Raw genomic sequence first — 20,909 nt, 5'->3', positions numbered from 1 at the left:
ATCAGGATGCCTTTTATTCTTTTCTCTTGTCTGATTGCTGTGGCTAGTACTTCCAGTACTATGTTAAATCCAGTACTGTGTTAAATAGCAGTAGTAAGAGTGGACATCCCTGTCTTGTTCCTGATTCTAGGAGAAATATTCTGTTTTTCCCCATTAGTATAATGTGAGCTGTGGGGTTTTATGTTGGACTTTATTATGTTGAGGTATGTTCCCTCTAATCCTACTTTGTTACAGGATGAATGGATGTCATACTTCGTCAGATGTTTTTTCTGTATCTGTTGAAATGATCATATGGTTTTTATCCCTTCTTTTATTGATGTGATGTATCACATTGATTGACTTGCGAATATTGACCCACCTTGCATCCCAGGGATAAGCCCCACTGATTGTGATGAATCATTTGTTTAATGTATTATTGGATTTGGTTTGCTAATAGTTTGTTGAGGATTTTTGCATCTATGTTGACCAGAGATTATTGACCTATTATTGACCTCTTTTTCTGTAGTGTCTTTATCTGGTTTTTGTATCAGGGTAATGCTGGCTTCCTAGACTTAATTAAGTTTTCCTTCCTCTTCTATTTTTGGACTATTTGAGAATAGGTATTATCTCTTCCTTAAATGTTTGGTAGAATTTACCTGTGAGGCCATCTGGTCCTGGACTTTTGTTTATTGGGAGTTTTTGATGATTAATTCAATTTCACTGTTTGTAATCAGTCTGTTCAAATTTTTTCTCTCTTCCTAATTCAATTTTGGGAGGTTATATGTTTCTAGGGATTTATCCATTTCTTCTGGGTTGTCCAATTTGTTGGTATATAATTTTTCATAATATTCTGTTACAATCTTTTGTATTTCTGTAATGTCAGTTGTTATTTCTCCACTTTCCTTTCTGATTTTATTTGTGTGTTCTCTTTTTTTTTTTTTAATGAGTCTGGCTAAAGGTTTATCAGTTTTTTTTATCATTTCAAAGAACTAGTTCCTGGTTCCATTGATCTGTTCTATTACTTTTTTTGGTTTCTATTTCATTTATTTCTGCTCTAATCTTTATTATTTCCTTCCTTCTACTAATTTGGGGTTTTGTTTGTTTTTCTTTTTTTGGATCCGTCAGGAGTAAGGTTAGGTTGTTTGTTTGAGATTTTTTTTTCCCTTCTTTAGATAGGCCTGTATTGCTATAAACTTCCCTCTTAGAAAGTTTTGCTTCATCTGGAAGATTTTGGACCACTGTGCTGTCATTTCCATTTGTCTGCATGTATTTTTTTTTTAAATTTTCTCTTTGATTCCTTGGTTGACCCATTCATTGTTTAGTAGCATGTTATTTAACCTCCATGTATTTGTGTGCTTTCTAGGTTTTTTCTTGTGGTTGATTTCTAGTTTCATAGCATTATGGTCAGAAAAGATGCATGATATTACTTTGATCTTTTTAAATTTGTTGAGATTTGTTTTGTGGCCTAATGTGGTCTGTTCTGGAGAATGTTCCATGCGCACTTGAAAAAAATGTGTATTCTTCTGTTTTAGGACGGAATGTTCTGAGTATATCTGTTAGATCCATCTGGCCCAATGTGGCATTCAAAGCCAACAAGTTTCTTTGTTGATTTTCTGTTTGGATCATCTATCCATTGATGTTAAGTGGAGTGTTATGCACTGTCTTAATTATAGTATTTTTTTAAGTCTTGATATCTGGCTGAGTAGAACTCCCAGGTTTTTTTTTTTCTTTCAGAATTACATTGAACTTTACTATTCTATATGCTATTTATAATCAATTTGTCAAATTCTGTGGAGAATCTTTCTAGGATTTTGATTGGCTTTGTATTGAATTTGTTAAGTTCCTTTGCATATTTTTTTCTTTGATGAGGTAGAAGCTATGGATTGTATTTCATCATTTCCTACCTATACCTTTATATTGAGTATCTCTATTCACATACAAATAATACAGGGATTTAAGTTCTTACTCTGGTATTTCTTCTCTCACCTTCCACATTACTATTATGTAATAGTTTAGTTCTACTTTTTTCCTTTTATCTGTTTTATTAAGACTTGATTCACTACCATACAGTTTACCCATTTAAAGTATTCAGTTTGTTTAATATATTTGTAGAATTGTGCAGCCATCACCACAGTCCATGCTAGAACTTTTTATACCCCCTGAAACTCCCTTCCAATTGACTTCCACTTTCCATTCCCCTAAATCTCTAGCCCCCAGCACTAAGCAGTCACTAATTTACTTTCCACCTCTCTCAATTTGCCTACTTGGACTTTTCGTAGAAATAGTATCATATAGTATTTGGTATTTTGTGACTGTTTTTTAGCATAACATTTCACCTAGCATAGTGTTTTTGAGGGTCATCCATGTCATAGCATGTATTAGTAATTCATCCCTTTTTATTGTCAAATAATCCATTGTATGGATATACCACATTTTGTTCATCATGGACATTTAGTTTTTTCCACTTTTTGACTGTTAGAAATAACACTGCTTTGACCACTGATATCCAAGTCTTTGTGTCCATGTATATTTTCATTTCTCTTGTGTGTGTATACCTAAAGAGTGGATTTACTGGGTCATATGGTAACTCTATTTTTAACTCTATGAAGAATTGCCAAACTGTTTTCCAAAGTTGCTGCACCATTTTACATTCCCACCAGTGTTGTATAAGGATTCTAATGTCTTCATATCCTTGTCAACACTTGGTTTTGTTTGTCTTTTTAATTATAGCTTTCATGGTGGGACTGAACCTTATTGTGGTTTTGATTTACATTTTGGTAATTACTAATGATTTCAAACATCTTCTCATGTCCTTATAAGCCTTTTCTGGAGAAATGCCTATTCAGATCTTTTTGTCCATTAAAAAAATTTTTTTTAATTGAGTTGTGAAAGTGTTTTTTTATATTCTGGATACAAGACCTTTAATAGCTATATGACTAGCAAATATTTTTTCCTATAATATATATTCTAGTTCTTCTCAAAACAGTTTCTAAATTTTTGTCACTTACTCATTTTTATTTTCTAATTTTTTGTCAATTACTCATTTTTATTTTCTATGAAGAATTAGTAATTTGTTTTACTCACCATTGTTTCTTGCATACCACCTCCTCTCTCTGGGTTTACTCTTTTTAATAAAATGCATCCTTTAGTAAGTTTTAAGCAAGGGTTTGAAAGAATGATCTGTTTTCGTTTTTATGTCTTTATTTTATAATTATTGTTGAACACTAATTTAAGTAGATACAGAATTCTAGATTAACATTTACTTTCACTTAACATATTGAAGATACTACTTACTCCATTGCTTTCTGAACATTTATAATTGCTGGTACAAAATATGTTTTTAATCTAATTGCTGTTACTGTTGGTAATCTGTGTTGATTTTAAGATTCTCTTTGTCCTTGGTATTTTGCAATTTTATTTTGCTGTATCTATCATATTTTTTCATGTTTTTCCTGCTCTGCACTTGCATTTGCTTTCAGTCTGAAGGCTCTTATTGCTATGGTTCAGAAAATTTTCAGCCACTTTTTTTTCTTTAAATATTGCTTCTCAGCCTTTAATTTTCTCAGTCTAGAAGTCCTGCTTGATACCCGTCTGTTTTTCATATTTTTCATCTGTTTTCTCTGTGCTGCTTTCACTATGAATTCCTTAGTTCTAGCTTCCAGTTCTCTAATTCTCTCACCTGTGTTCAGTCTAGAGTTTATCCTGTCCTCCAAATTTTTAATTTAAGTGACCTTTTTATTTCCAAAATTTACTGGATCTCTCAATTCCTCTTGTTCTTGATGCGTATCTGCTTGGTTTTCTCAGAATATTTTCTTTTTTAAAAAAAGTAGATATTAAAAAAAAAAGTAGATATTATCTCTTTGGAGGTTTTTTACATATTTAAAAGTACACAGCTTTTTTCAGCTTCCTTTCAGTTGAACCTGACTGTAGGACCCAGGTACAAAGGGGTGCTGTTAATCCTTATCATGCCATAGGAACTGAACTTCAGACTGTTTCTCTCTAGACCAATTCCCAAAGGCTCAGCCCCTGATTATAAAAAATGGTTATCTTATTTTGAGGCTAGCTAAGTCTTCTTGATTAAAGAAAAAAAGATATTTTATTCATGTTCGCTTTTTTTTTCTTTTTTTTCCCCATTTTATTTATTTTTTTCAGCATAACAGTTTTCATTGTTTTTGCACAACACCCAGTGCTCCATGCAAAACGTGCCCTCCCTATTACCCACCACCTGTTCCCCCAACCTCCCACCCCTGACCCTTCAAAACCCTCAGGTTGTTTTTCAGAGTCCATAGTCTCTTATGGTTCGCCTCCCCTCCCCAATGTCCATAGCCCCCTCCCCCTCTCAATCCCACCTCCCCCCAGGGGGTTGCTTTTGTAAAGAAAAGGGAAGAGTTCAAAGTTTGGACTTTGGAATTCCAGCGGCAAGACTTGATTGAACCCAAGAGTTTTTCCAGGGAGTTTAGCTGTGTGGAAGAGAATAAGCAACAGCAGCAGTTTCCCCTATATCTCTCATTCCCAGTCCTGCCATCTTAAATCTGCTCAAGAGTGAGGCAAGGCTAGAAAATGAGTTGGGGAAATTTCTAGGTGGCATTGGTACTGTGGAGTGACAGGTTTGTAGAGGAAAAGGAGAGAAGTGATGGAGAGTTCTTTTACTCAGCAATGGCCATTCTTAAGTTAATGTTAATATTTTAGATACCAGAAAAATTAAGACTTGCTTGTACTTTAATGTGTATCTCTTCTGTAAATGTTGTCTACCATAAACTGCAATTAAATTGGTTTTGAACAGCATGGCAAATTTTTTGAAAGTTTTTCAAGTTTTTAATTTCTTTTTGTCTTGAACCTTGGGAACTCAAAAATTTATTTTGAAGTTTGACCAGTTTGTGGAGTTGAAATAGAAATTGGAAATGCTGAAAAATATACTCCATTTTTATTAATAACTTTTATTACATCTATAATGAAATTACATCATACATTTAACTTTATTCAGAAGGATGTATTTGATAATTTTCTATGGGGAAAAAGTGAGTCGTCTAATGATTTACTACTATTTCAGTCAAAATTTTACTAATTTTACTTGATATTTTGTTGGTCTTTTTTTTGTGCTCATTAAGAGGCCTTATTTTTTCTAAATGAATCTTTACCCAGAACAGAGGCCCTGACTTCTATTTTGGTATCTCCATCATACCAAGCATAATACCTAGTATATAGTCAATGCTCATAATATTTATAAATTGAATTTTTAAAAATTAAATTATAGGATAATTTAATATATGACATACTAAGTAGCTTGATATTTCAGAATTTTCAGATATTTTTACTGAAATTTGGTACAGTCTCTCATTTGGTATCAAGCACATTTTTCCCAGTAAATACTTGTGTTACATATTGGTATTCTAAGATTTTGCTTTGAAGAGTCATTTGTGATGAGTACAATTGGTAGATAAAGCTTAAGTAGTAGTCAGTTCCGGCCTTAATTATCTGTTACCTAGGAAGTTGTTTCTTTATTCTTGACATCTCCCGAACTACAAAGGGAATATAGATATTCTTATTTATCTCAGCTCTCCACTGTACTCTTTAATGTACAAATTTGAAAAATGCTAACAAAGATGTGAAGATGGACTTGATTCTTTACATTGAAAAACAGGTAAGTGGTTCTCTAATGTGTGTTTTCCTATTGAAATCTATATGTAAAGGCACTGGCTTCTATCTAGGTATTCCGGAGACCCTCTGACTTTGTGGCTCCAACTCTTTATGCACATTTAAAGGAAATTAGTGCAGTGCCTATGTGCCAGTGTTGATCAGCCCTTTTTCCAGCACATATTTGCAGAATTTGGAAAAAACAAAAAAAAAGAAACTTAGGAATTTATTAGGAGACAGTGAAAGTCAAATTCTTAAGTAATCAGAGATGCTTTTAACAATCTTTATAATGTTTCCTAGACCATTAGTTCCCTAATGATGATGTTTCCTATACATTGAGATAAATTTGTCAGTGATCTTTGCAAAATGAGAAAAACTAGGTTAGTGTAATGCACCTATGGCCTTGTGTGTGTGTGTTGTGTGCATGTGTATTTGCTTAAATTTGTAGATGTACTTGTTTTTGAGAACAGTATTTTTTTTTTAAGATTTATTTATTTGGCAGACAGAGAGGGAGAGAGACGGAAGCAGGCTCCCAGCTAAGCAGAGAGCCCGATGTGGGGCTCGATCCCAGGACCCTGGGATCATGACCTGAGCTGAAGGCAGAGGCTTTAACCCGCTGAGCCATTCAGGCGCCCCGAGAACAGTATTTTTTTAACTTCTAAAAAATAAACCTTTTTATCTTAGAATAATTTCAGATTTACAGAAAAATTGCAAAAATAATACAGAATTCCTGTAGATATCCTTCACCTAGTTTTTCTCTCTCTCTTTTAAATAAGATTTTCTTTATTTATTTTAGAGAAAGAGAGAGCACCCACGAGAGCCTATGCACTGGGGCAGGGGCAGAGGAAGAGGGAGAGAAGCAGACTGACTCCCTGCTGAGTGCCAAGCCTGACAGATGCAGGGCTCTCAGGGCTTGATCTCAGGCTCCTGAGATCATGACCTGAGCTGAAATCAGGAGTAGGATGCTGAACTGACTGAGCCACCCAGATGCTCCATACCCAGTTTCTCTTATTATTAACATCTTACATTACTAGGCTATACTTGTTACACTAATGAACCAATATTTATACATTACTATTAGTTAAACTCCATACTTTATTCAGATGTTATTTTTTTCACTAATATTCTTTCTTCTATCTGGGACAACATACTACATTTAGTAATTCCTTGATCTTCAATAATTTTTTTTCTCATAGCTTTATTTTTCTCTCTCTTTATCATATCCTTCATTTCATATCTGAATATATGATTTATTTACACTAAAAAAAAATCTTTCATTTGATCCAGGTGTAGTTAATCACAGTCCCCACTTCCCCACTAACCCTACTTCCTCACCATCCCCATTTCCCCACTTTCCTCTTCAACCCCATTCAATCAATCCATTGTAGCCCTTTTAACTTTATTCAGACTGTTGACAAAAGCCACCAATGATTTCCTAATGATTAAATTAGATACTCTTCTCCAGTTCTCATTTCTTTTTACAGCATATGAAATAATTCCTTCTTGCAGCTTCTTCCTGTGTTCCTGCCATACCTTTTCTCTGTTTTCCTTCCTGTCTGGTGATCTTTCTCCTTTGCTTATTCCTTCTCTCCTAAATGATAGCCTTGAGAATTCCATCTCTTGCTTTTATTCTCTTCTTCCTCTGTACACTCATAATAGGCAGTCTCATACATGTTTTTTGTTTTAACTATCATCATTATGGTTGCTGGGTTCCAATCTCAAGTCCAACCTTCTTTCCTAACATCTAAACAAAAATATCCAGTTGCTTTCTGGATATCTATGCAGGGAGTCCCACATTGAAATCAGAAAATAATTCTAGTCTGACCTTAAATACATGAGTAGAAATAGGAACTTAGGTGAGATCTAAGGTAAGTAAGGCCTAAATCACTAAGGTTTTATCAGCTTCAAGTGAGCAGGGACTAAGTCATCCATTTTTATCACCCGTGGTCCTTAGCTTACTACAGAGCACATAGAAAAGTACTCAATAAGTACTCTTTGAATGCTAAAGCAAATTCTTTTCATTACATATAGAAGTCAAGAATTGCAGATCAGCAGTACAATTTTAATACTCATTATGCAAGGTAGATGAACCACTTGCTCCCTGGAAGAACTGAAAGTAAACTAAAATACTCTTTTGTGGGGTTTTTTGAGTAAATTTTTAAAATTATGTCAGTCAACTCAGTGTTGCTAAATAATTTCTCTGCTTAAAGTTTAATTTTCAGGGGCACCTGGGTGGCTTAGTGGGTTAAAGCCTCTACCTTCAGCTCAGGTCATGATCCCGGGGTCCTGGGATCGAGCCTTGCATCAGGCTTTCTGCTCAGCGGGGAGCCTGCTTCCTCCTCTCTCTCTCTCTCTCTCTCTGCCTGCCTCTGCCTACTTGTGATCTCTCTCTGTCAAATAAATAAATAAAATCTTTAACAAAAAAAAGTTTAATTTTCAAATTTTTGTAGCAATAGTTTTAAGATTTGCTAGGTCCTGTTTGTTTAACCTTGTATGGACATGTTTTATTTTCTTCTACATGTTTCTCAGCTTCCCAGCAGATAAAATGAATAAGATAATTACCATTTTTCTGCCTCGCTGTTTTCTACGCTGTTTTAATTCTTGTTTAATATAGCTAAGTAGAATTCATTTGGCATCTCTATTCTTCAACTTCAACATATTTTTATGTTGTTACTGTTTATAATTTTTTTACCAAATACATCACCCCGTTTAAATCTGTACTTGGAAATATTTGTTGTGGTTTCCTGGTATGAATACTGCCTATAGTATACAGCTCATTGTAAAAGCAGCAGCTTCTAATTTAAGGGATCCTATTATAGACCCAAAACTGAATATTTATAATGTATATTTTGATCTCCCAAGTACCTAATTGCTTTTCCAACCCTATCAGACCCTAACAAATATTTTGTAAATGCTTCATTCCTTCTTATCCTGTGATAAAATTTAAATATATAACCTAACTACTTAATAACTTCTTTAAAAAATCAACATCAGGGGCGTCTGGGTGGCTCAGTGGTTTAAAGCCTCTGCCTTCGGCTCAGGTCATGATCCTGGGGTCCTGGGATCGAGCCCCACATTGGGCTCTCTGCTCGGCGGGGGGCCTGCTTCCCTGCCTCTCTGCCTACTTGTGATCTCTGTCTGTCAAATAAATAAATAAAATCTTTAAAAAAAAATCAACATCAAAACTGGTTGTTATATGAAGGAAAAATTAAAAAATACTTATATTAAATAACATCTATTTCAGGGGCGCCTGGGTGACTCAGTGGGTTAAGTCTCTGCCTTCGCCTTGTGTCATAGTCTCAGGGTTGTGGGATGGAGTTCCGTGTTGGGCTCTCTGCTCGGCAGGGAGCCTGCTTCCGCCTCTCTCTCTGCCTGCCTCTATGCCTACTTGTGATCTCTCTCTCTGTCAAATAAATAAATAAAATCTTTAAAAATAATAATACCTATTTCATTATGTAAATGTGCAGTCATGATGTCGGTAGACATAACATTCAAATGGTGTAATCATTGTGAATCCGTGGCTACTAATGCGGACTGCTGAAAGTGTTGTGCACAGGCGTACCTTGAAGGTGTTGTGGGTTCAGTTCCAGAGCACCACACACAATGGAGTATCACAATACAGCAAGTCGAATGAATTTTTTGGTTTCCTAGTGCATATAAAATTTATGTTTATACAATACTGTATTAAGTGTGCAGTAGTATATGTCTAAATAAGCTATGTACATACCTCTGTTTAAAAATACTTTATTGCTAAAAATGCTAACCATAATCTCAGCTTTCAGCAATTCATAATCTTTTTGCTGGTGAAGGGTCTTGCCTGGATGTTGATGGCTGCTGACTGATGAGGGCGATGGTTGCTAGAAGTTGGGGTGGCTGTGCCAATTCTTTTCTAAATAACTAAATAGGATTCACCCTATGTCTCTGTTCTTTGACTTCAATATGCTTTTTCATGTTGTTTAGAATTTTGTGGTTGTGTCTTTGTGCTTGATATTTTTAAATATTAGACTTTGGATATACTGTGTAAAGGATCTGCTTTTTGATTGACAACATGTCTCTAGACTGTCTCAGTTACAACTCATTGCTTCTGATATTCTAAGGAGGACCTATAAACCATCTTCATCGCACTGCTGTGTATCATTGTGAAGGGAGAAGGAGAAGGCTTGGAAGTATTTGAGAAACCCGAGTAGAAATTTCTTTTTAGGGGTGTCTGGGTGGCTTAATTGGTTAAGTATCAGACTCTTGATCTTGGCTCAGGTCGTGATCTCATGGATTTAGATGGAGCTTCACGTCAGGCTCCATGTTAGCATGGAGCCTGCTTAAGAATCTCTCTCTCTCTGAGCCCCTCCACTTGCTGGCATGTGTGTGCGCTCACTCGCTCTCTCATGCATGTACCAAAAAAAAAAAGTTTCTTTGTACAACCATCTGTTTCTAATTTGGTTACCACAGTTAGAAGATTTACCAGCTTCACTTCTTGTCTAATCAGTGTTCAACCTGATAGGCAGAGCATAACAAAATCAAATTTAGGGCTTTTAAGTCTATTATTTTTAAAGTTTTTTTTTTTTTTAAGATTTTGTTTATTTGAGAGAGAGAGGTCACAAGTAGGCAGAGAGGCAGGCAGAGAAAGAGGGGGAAGCAGGCTCCCTGATGCATCAGCAGAGAGCCCGATGCGGGGCTCGATCCCAGGACCCTGAGATCATGACCTGAGCCGAAGGCAGAGGCTTAACCCACTGAGCCACCCAGGAACCCTAAGTCTATTATTTTTTAATTTGATTTACATTAAAACAGCCTCACACATTTATTTTTATCATAAATGTCTCCATTGCCATACATGGAAATCACAAGTCTAACAAACAGAAGACATTCATTATTATAATGGTTGAATTATAACCAAATAGGACTCTTCTATTCCATCAGAATAGATTTGAAATAGATTTCAAATGGATGAAATTGATTTTTAATTGATATTTTAATTGTGGTAATGTATGTGTATAACATAAACAATTTATCATGTTAACCAGTTTTAAGTCTGCAGTTCTGTAGCTTAATTAAGTACATTCACATTGTTGTGCAGCCATTACCACCATCCATGTCCTGAACTTTATCTTCCCAAGCTGAAATTCCATAACCTTTAAACACAAACTTCCTATTTCCCCATTCACTAAACACCTAACAACCTGAATTTGGCCATTTCTTGTATAAGAGGCCTCATACACCAGCCCCTGGGTGGCTCAGTGGGTTAAGTGTCTGACTCTTAGTTTCAGCTCAGGTCATGATCTCAGGGTTGTGGGATCGAGCCCTGCCTTAGGCACCCTACTAACCAGGGAGTCTGCAGGTGGTTCTCTCTCTCTCTCTCCCTCTGCCCCTTGCCCTGCTCATGTGCATGCATGTGCACTCTCTCTCTCTCAAATAAATAAATCTTAAAAATAAAGAGGAATCATACAATACTTTTCTTTCATAGCATAATGTCTTTCAGGTATATCCATGTTGTATCAGCTGTCAGAATTTCCTTTTTTAAGGCTGAATAATAGCTCATTGTACATATGTGCCATATGTGGTTTATCTATCTGTTGATGAATGCTTATGTTGCTTTCACCTTTTGGCTGTTATGAATAATACTGCCTTGAACATGGGTATACACATATCTGTTCAAGTCTCTGCTTTCATGTCTTTTGAGTATATACCCAGAAGTGAAATTGATGGATCCTATATGATTATTCTGTGTTTACTTTTTTTTGAAGAGTTTCCATATTTCCACAGAGGCTGTACCACTTTACATTACTGCTGGCAGTGCAGATGGATTCCAATTTCTCCACATTCTTGCCAGTACTAATTGTTTTCTGTTTTGGTTTGGTTTGGTTTTTTGTTTTTTGTTTTTTTTTTTGTTGTTTTTTTTTTTCTGAGAATGGCCATCCTGATGGGTGGTAGGTGGTATCTTATTGTGGTTGCATTTCCCTAATAGAAGTTGGTTTCTTTGACATCTAGAAATGAACCCCAAACAACTGTAAAGCTTTAACAAATGGCTTTGATGAGAATAAGATAAATCTAGGAACAACAGAATGAAAAGCTTCTTATTAGCCTCTCTTTTACTAGTATTGGTAGATTTCACTTACAGACACTCATTTAAATATCATTGAATAAAAATTCAATTTGGTAGAAAAGTCATTGTTAAAAATATTTAAAGATTTTATTTATTTATTTGACAGGCAGAGATCACAAGTAGGCAGAGAGGCAGGCAGAGAGAGGGAGGTGGAAGCAGGCTCCCTGCTGAGCAGAGAGCCCAAAGCGGAGCTCCATCCCAGGATGCTGGGATTATGACCTGAGCCGAAGGCAGAGGCTTTAACCCACTGAGCCACCCAGGAGCCCCTGTTAAAGATATTTAAAAACTAAATCTAGAACCTCGAAACTGGAGAATTTAGCCCATTTCACTAAATATTCATTAAATAATTAATTGGTACTTGCCGCCTTTAAGAATCTTTAGTCTGGAGCGGGGAGATGGATATACAGTCAAGCAATTACTATTCCATGTAATAAAATCCATAGTGAAAGTATGTAAAAGGTTTGGTGAGCATAATAAATAACAGATGCCTGCCTTTTTTTCTGGGAAAAAGGAGTGTCAGGTAAAGCTCCACTGAGAAGGACTCTTAAGCTGAAACTTAAAGGATGAAGAGGCTTTTGCTGGAGGTGTATGTTGGAATAGGAAATCAAGTTTGGGAAGTAATGCCATAAGCTATCAGAGATGACCTTCCTGTAGTAAAGTACTGACAGATGATTTAAGAATTTTAGAATCAGGGGCGCCTGGGTGGCTCAGTGGATTAAGCCGCTGCCTTCGGCTCAGGTCATGATCTCGGGGTCCTGGGATAGAGCCCTGCATCGGGCTCTCTGCTCCGCGGGGAGCCTGCTTCCTCCTCTCTCTCTGCCTGCCTCTCTGCCTACTTGTGATCTCTCTGTCAAATAAATAAATAAAATCTTTAAAAAAAAATTTTTAGAATCAAAGATCACTCTGTATTTTATATCATATAGTTAGAAAGCCAGTCCTAACCCAACCCTGCAGTAAACCAAAGTTCCTAGAAGCCCAGACTGGTTTGATAGATGGCAATCAACCTTAAGTCCTAAAATGAAAATTATGTAACTTGAAACAAAAATGCATAATTTTTGTGTTTGTTTATGTCATGGACATTTTAAGTTATTCTCTATCACCTTCCTTTGTTAACAGTGTAAAATTGTCTTGCTCTTACGGTACCTTCATATAGGTGTATTTTACTTACAAGTCTATGTATTTCAAAATTCACAATTATATGAATTAGAATTCACAAACTTAATTCACAATTAAGTTTATAGATTAAAATACACTGTTCTTCCCCAGTATCATATTTTTGCTAGGCCATTTTCATGTGCCTATGTACATTGGAGAATACAGCCAACAAAAATAACTTTCTGTCATGTAATAAAGTCTGTGACGTAAATAGAGCTTTTGTTCATTTCTTTTAATAACAGTGGATATTGCAGTTTTGACTCTGAAGCTTCTTTTTTTTGTTTTTTGAGTCTTGATGGTTTTTTTTTTGGTGTGTGGTTTGTTTTGAAGCTTTTTTCTTTATATTTTAGAGGAAATAAATCACATAAAAATAAGAAGCACAAATTTACTTTGATCACTGTGAACCTAAAGATGATGTCTTCTTAGTTATGTTAAAGAAGTGTGGGACTATGGTTTTAGTCTCTTGTTAGTGCTTTTATTTGTAATGTTTGTATTTTTCATAAAATCTTTGAGCTTTTAAGATTATGGAGAGGCTGGTATATTTGGTATAAAAATGCAAAATCTTGTGAATCATTTCCAAGTACTGCTGTGTGCCAAAGACTAACTTCTAAAAATTACAAAGCTGTTTACTTGTTTGGTTTTCCTAGGTCTCATCAGTTTATGGTTACCAAAGGAGTCTCTTTTTTCAAACCAATTCTGCGTGTTGTCAGTTCTTCCCCAAGAAACCATCCTGAGATTTTTTCCACCTTACCCACTTTTTTCTTTTAATACCTGTGACTTTCACATATGCTCACAAATCTAGACTGAAAAGAGGTTTTGAATTTCAGACTTTTATAGAATATGGGAGTTTTTTATTTTTAAATAGCTTAAATTTGTGTGCTTCCAAAGCTCTACATGCTATTAAAATAGAATCAGGATGACTAGAATAGCATTAATCCATCTCAGTTTCTTTGCCCAGGGCAAGATGAGATCAGAGGAGAACAAAGCAGGCTAGCACTTAGGAGTTAAAGGTGTGAATGGTTAGTCTGAGATGACAACAGAAAACGTAGTATGTGCCAACCCCGGCATGTAACCCTTACCTAGTAATTAGGAAGTTCAGACTATTTCTTTCCCAGTGCCATGAATTGTGGTTAATGCTTGCTAGAAAAGCGTGGAATACTTGAACTTCACCCTAGCAGTATAGTTATACAGTTAATTTTGATAATATGTTTGTTTTGACTCCTTTTAAAAAGAATAGAGTCTGGTGTTTTCAAATCTGCAATATTGAGATGGAGAACTGATTATAAAACAAGACTTTAGGTAAGTGGTTTTAAGCTTCTTTACATCAGGAAAAACCAGTGAAACCTGTGTTCACTCTCATCAGAAAAATGCACATGTTATGCAAATTTGCATACAGTTTTAGAGATTCAGAGACCAGAAGCCCATTTATGGATCCTGCTCTAAGTCACTTTCTTTATTTTTTGACAGTTTTAGTCTTTAATTTTTATTGCTTGTGACTGACTTAATATATTGCAGAGAAGGTAATGCTGATGAACCAAAGTTAGAGGTTTTTTCTATAAGGGATATCTAGCTATCCCAGATACAAAATTTATAGTCATAAATGTAAAATGTAACTATTTTGTGTGGAAAAAAAAAATACCCGGGCACCTGGGTGGTTCAGATGGTTAAGCATCTGCCTTCAGCTCAGGTCATGATCCTAGAGTCCTGGGATGGAGCCCCGCATCAGGCTCCTTGCTCAGCAGGAAGCCTGCTTCTCCCTCTCCCACTCCCCCTGCTTGTGTTCCCTCTCTCACTGTGTCTCTGTCAAATAAATAAATAAAATCTCTAAAAAAAAAAAAATACACATACAGGCTCGCCATTGATTGTAAGTGATTCAGATCATGTGAATTAATTACAACTGAAAAATGTATGAGTGGATGTTATAGAATAAAGAAGAACTTGTCATTCTCCTTTTGGAATTATGTTAAATTATGGTATTTTGGAATGTAATGATACTGCATTTAAAATTCAGTTTAATTTAAAATTGGTTTCATTTTTAAAATATTTCCATATATCCCCTTAAAATAATTATAGAAATCTAAGGAGTTTCAAAACTTTAGTATGTGATTACTGGTAAAGCCAGGAGAGATGAATGGAAAAGGATGAGTATTTGCTTCCTGGAAAGTCATGAATGAGGTGTTGCAATAGTAACATATATAAATAACATATGTAATTTGAGGGAGTCCTTCTTTTGCTTTATGTTTCATAACTTTAGATATACATAGTAATACATTCTAGTCTTGCTGGAATTTAGCAAAAAATGAAATTCTGTATCAGTAGTTCCTGTCTCAATTGTCTTGACATCTTCTTAAATATTTGTTCATTCTTGGAACACCTGGGTGGCTCAGTCAGTCATCTGACTCTTGATTTCAGCTCAGGTCATCATCTCTGGGTCATGAGATTGAGCTCTGCATCAGGTTCCACACAGAGCATGGAGCCTGCTTAAGATTCTTTCTCCCTCTCCCTCCGCACCACGCCCTCACATGCATGTGCACATGTGCACGCTCGCTCGCTCTCTATCTAAAAAAAAAAAAAGATTTGTATATTCTTTCAGAACCATAAATTTACTTTTTTTAAATTTAATTTATCCCTAAAGCTTACATACATGGTATGTAACTTGCTATTATTTTTACATAGTTACAGAGTGGATGTGGAATAAATATGCTTCATGCGGTCCAATGTTCCAGTTACCTGTGTGTCTGTCTCTTATAACTTCATGAACTTTACTGGCAAACTTCATGTGAACCTCCTTTGAGAAATACAGCAATAGATTACAGGAGTAGCATGCAAACTCTTTGTTCATTCCTTTTTATTTATTTAGTTGGAGCATACTGTGACTTGCTTGAGTAATTAATAAATCATATAATCCTACATAGATTAACATGGTACTTAAACTCAGTAAATATTTGTTGAATGGATAAATGGCATATATCTTTTAGATGATTGCAATATTCTAGATAGAGCAATGAGTTACAACTCCAGTTTTGAGACCTGCCCTTTCCCCCTGTGAGTTATTATAGGGAACAATTATGAAATGTTTAAAGGAAAATTTATGAGGAAGATAAATATGCATGCCACATTTTATCTTTGAAGAAACTGATTTTGAAATCAGACACATAATGGCACATTCACATCCACAAAATGTCATCACTATAAATAGAATAAACAAATAAAATGAAACTTCATGGTTTTTTATGGTATGTACAAATGCATTTAATTTTCACAGTCGAACTAGCTGTTTCTAAGATCACAGAATAAATTTTTTAAAACTCAGAATAACAGCAGTTGAAACTTATAACACTGTTGATATTCTGATGTACTAAACAAAATATACATGTAGGTAATATGGGAATTTCCACTTTCTGTGTATGTATGTGCTTAATGGAAATTTTACAGGGATGCTGAGTGTTGAATGGCAGCCACATCACTTAGTAGATTACTGAATTAGAGTCCTTAATATCTATAAGTGGATCCTTATAGTCAAGAATACCAACTTTAGTTAACGTTTAGTAACTTAGTAGCAGTAGTAAATAGCCTTTGACCACCATGGAAAAAATGAAAATCTGAGAAATTTCAAATCATTGCCAGATAGAACCCCGCCAAAAGGTCTTGCTTTTGGTGGTTGCTTTCAGCCTGTCAAAGGATCTCCAAGATCTGCCAAATGAGTATTGAAGATTCACTTGCCACCCAGGAAAATAGTAAAATACTCTGGGAATAAAGTATCGGTATTTTTGTTCCAGTGAAAACGTTTACACTGGAGATCATTACTAAATGTACCTTGAAAGATGGTATCCTAATTTTCAGGGCAGAATCATATCCATATTTCAGGGATTTGATTATATAACTAACACAAAGAGAAGATTATGTGAAATGAATCTGGGCAAGACCCTACCCGGTGCATTGTTGAGGCCTATGGGATCAAACCTCTTTGAAACCAGGTTGATCTGGTTGTGGAAGAAATAAAATAATAAACCTTTGTCATCAGATGTGGTAGGTTCTAGCTAGGCCATCGATACATGGGATTTCCACATCACTGAGTAGGAATCCATATTAAGAAAGGTAAGGAACCCACAGGAATGAATGGGAAGGAAAGAAGTCTTACCCTCAGATGCTTCTGTTAATCTTCTCTATGATTTTTTTCCCTTTATGGAAGCATTTCTAACAGAGTATGGATCATTTTTCATTACCAGATGTATAAACTAGTTAGTTTATACTTGAGGATAATATACTAGTTTACCTGGGAAAGAAAAAAATATATGTGTAACTCTGCTAATAATTAGATAGATTGAGCCTATATGCAATTCAGGTCTAATAATAATAGGTGCAGTCTGATTAGTTAAACCAACAGTAAAAAATCATAACAACTAACCTTGTTGATCATTATTTTTCTTTTGCTTGGTCTTAGGGTTTTGACCCACCACATCAAAGTGACACAAGAACTATTTACATAGCCAACAGGTTTCCCCAGAATGGCCTTTACACACCTCAGAAATTTATAGATAACCGGATCATTTCATCTAAGGTAAGCATTAACACAGTATTAAAACTATAGATATGTTCAGTTTTGTTCTGAAAAGTGATTTATGTGTTCTAGTATACATTTATATCCTTAAAAAAAATCAAGGAAATGGTTTTGGCAAATTTATCTTAACCAAAATTGTGAACTGTAAAGTAAAAGGAGTTGCTAGTTGTTAATACTAGGTAACTGAAATTATCCTTAGTTGCAGTTAAACTGAGGAACTAATATTTATACTGTGTGCCAGGCACTATGTTATGTACATCTCATATCATTTAATTCTTTTACAGCTCTGAGGTAGCTTTTGCAAAGCATTATGCTCATTTTATATTTGTTTCTTCAATTAAAGTGTTGGGAAATAATTTATAGGGTTGCACACAAGTAAGTGACAAGATTGGAGTTTGAACTCAGTTCTGTGTGACTTTAAAACCTGACTTCCTCCAATTTTACCTCTCTTCTGTAAACATTTTATAGTACCAAGGTACTGCTTCACTCACATATTCTTCCTCATTTCATTTTTTTCTATGACTTTTTTTTTTTTAAAGATTTTATTTGAAAGAGAGTGAAAGTGAGAGACATCACAGAGTGAGAGGGAGAAGCAGACTCGCCTCTGAGCAGAGAGCCTGATGCAGAGCTCCATCCCAGGACCCTGAGATCATGACCTGAACTGAAGGCAGACGCTTAATTGACTGAGCCACCCAGGCGCCCTTTCTATGACATTTTTAAGTTATCTTAGTTTATCTTGAAACTGAAGATTATAGCATCATGCTGTCCTAATAGACTTTTCTCTCCTGATAGAGGAAATGTTTGCTGTCTGCTATGATAGCCAGTAGCTATTTAGGACTAGTTAGGCCCTGAAATATGGCTAATGCCACTGAAGAACCCAATTTTTAAATTTTAATTTATTTTAAATTAAATGTCATTCATATGTGACTAGTGGTTACCTATTGGACAGTGTAGTTAGAGATGTGATTCAAAGAGACTAAGAGTAGAGTTCTCCTTAGATCATTTCTTTTGTTTCATAGACCACCTTAAGAAGCATCTTTTATTGCACACACTCTCTCTCTTTCAAATAAATAGTAAAAATAAGTAAAATCCTTTATTAAAAAGTCCTTGAAAAAAATTTTTTTTAATTTGGGTATAATCTAAATACACGAAAATTCACCAATTTTAAGTGTACAATTTGATGAGTTTTAGCAAATGTGTAACAACATGTGACCATCAAATATCAAGATATAGAATACATCCATCACTAAAAAATTAGCAGCTAGTTCTTTTCCTCTTCACCTCTAGTGCTAGCAACCACTGATCTACTTTCTATAACTATGGTTTTGTCTGAATTTCATATAAGTACAGTCATATAGTATGAGTCTTCTGTGTCTGGCTTCTTTTGATGTAACAATAATTCAGATTCATCTTTGTTATTGCATATATCTGCAGTTTATTCCTTTTTGGTGCAGAGTTTAGCTGTCAGCCTAAGTTTGGATGGTTTACATTCTGAATTTGGGTCATTTTCCTTGCATGGTTCTTTCACTACTGATACTTTCCCCTTAAATTTCCATCTACTTTTCCAGCCCTGAACTCAAATCTCTGTCATATTTTGTGATAAGAGCATAGTTTTCCCCTACTGTTTACTGCCATAGGTGTGAGAGTTACATAGTGTCTACAGGGTAAGAATCCATGGTTCACAATTTATAGTCCCTCCATTTACATATTTTAAAAATTAATTAAACATTTTTTAAATGTTTAATGCTCTCTTCCAGTTTCTGTCCATATTTTGGATACTACAGAATCCATTTTTAAAATCTAGTTTTTGTAATTCTTACCTGCTGGGAGTTAGAGGATCCCTTTAGTCTTCTGAGAGTATTGAAAGCTGAGTGTCCTGGAAAACTTTTGGGATTAAGTATCTTTATAGGATTGTATTCATATGCAGAAGTATTAGGTTTATTGTTTTTGACCACAGTTTCAAAAATGCAGGTATTTAAATAAACATTGCTTTTTTTTTTCAACATATGAGGACTCTCTCATTACTCCTTTATTATCCCACTACTGTTTTCTCATACTTCCTGCAAACCAGATTACCTGCTATTCCATAAAAACGTGTTGAACTTCCAACTATGCCTTTGCTATGATGTTGTGTTGATAACCACGTTTTTTTAATGTAGATTTTATGTTTCTGTAGAGATTGTAAATTTCATGTTTTTATGGAAATGTAAAATTCATGTTTTTGACCACAGATTCAGAAATGTGGGTACTTATTTAGACAGTGTCCATTTTTTTCTGACCATATTGAGGCTGACTTTTTCTAAATTCCCTTTACAAACTACCTTGCTACTCCCTTAGTATTTCCTTAAACTCTTCCACACTGTATTACTGTCTATCCCACAGAGTCATGATGAACTTTCCTCCTCTCTGCCTGTGTTCATGCTGTCTTTTTTTCCTGAAATGGTCTTCCTCTAATTGCCCCCATTTTCAGCCTATTGAATATTCCCCTCTTAAAGCCCCTGTCAAATATGACCTTCGTCATTAAATTTCTCTTTCTCACTGACTGCTTTTCATTTTAATCTTTATCCCTTCACTTACTTTATCTTTGAATATAGCTATTGATATTTTGTTCTTAATTTCCTCTAATATTAAAACCCCTTAGTTCCTCCCATAGTGCAAGTGTCTTGCACATTGTAGGTACCTGGTAATCTCTGTTTAATTTACCATAGTAACTATCTTATCTTAAATTTCAACTTCTTTGCAAAAGATTTAATTTCGTAACTATGTTTTGGTTTTCTTACTGATGTCAGAATTTGAGGAAAAAATGTCAATTGTATAGTCATATACATAGCTCTAAAGGAGTTATACTTCTAATTTATTTTTATTGACCATTATTACATAATAACTAAAATAATTTTAAAGCATAATAAATCACTATTTTTCTTAGAACATTTTTATATTGTTTAATATTTATTCTGTAGTTCCTCCTCTACATATGATAGGATAAGCACAGAATTTAGACTCATTCAGTCTATTAATATATTTGTATATTAGAAAACCTGTAAATAACAATTACTAATATTTGTAAGTTAGTTTTCATAAGAAATTTTATTTATTCTGAGTTTTTCTGTGTGTTATTGAACTAGCCAAAGAAAATACCCTGAAAAAAATTACTCTAATTCCAATTTATGTAATTGTTCTTTTTGAGATTCTGGAAGACAAAATATATTGTCATTGTCATGATTTAAATAGATTGATGTAAACTTAGGACATTGCCAACTTGATTCCTATGAAGTTTTATATATTTGATTTGGTGATTAAGGGAGTTACGTGGAATACTATGACCCCTGTAGGGACAACTGCCTTTTCACTCCAATTAAGATCAGCTGGAGATGATATGACCCAAAGTTACCATCTCATTTTTACACATTGAGCAGTGAATAGAAAGCATCTACATCTCTTCTCTCCAGAACCCTGAACATAATCCCCACTCCCAGATTCTGG

General features: G+C 34.9%; 1 protein-coding gene across 1 annotated transcript in view; it reads left to right on the top strand.

The window, feature by feature from the left end:
• The window catches only part of ATP11B (ATPase phospholipid transporting 11B (putative)), a 117,285-nt gene that overhangs the window by 9,641 nt on the left and 86,735 nt on the right, over positions 1-20,909 (top strand). The window contains exon 2 of the mRNA XM_046001867.1: positions 17,310-17,426. Coding sequence (XP_045857823.1) covers positions 17,310-17,426 — 117 coding nt within the window. The remainder of the gene's footprint in view (positions 1-17,309; positions 17,427-20,909) is intronic.

Source organism: Meles meles, chromosome 4, assembly GCF_922984935.1.
Source record: "Meles meles chromosome 4, mMelMel3.1 paternal haplotype, whole genome shotgun sequence".
NCBI lineage: Eukaryota > Metazoa > Chordata > Mammalia > Carnivora > Mustelidae > Meles > Meles meles.
Note: the sequence above shows the minus strand (reverse complement) of the source record. Positions and strands in the feature narration are given on the sequence as shown.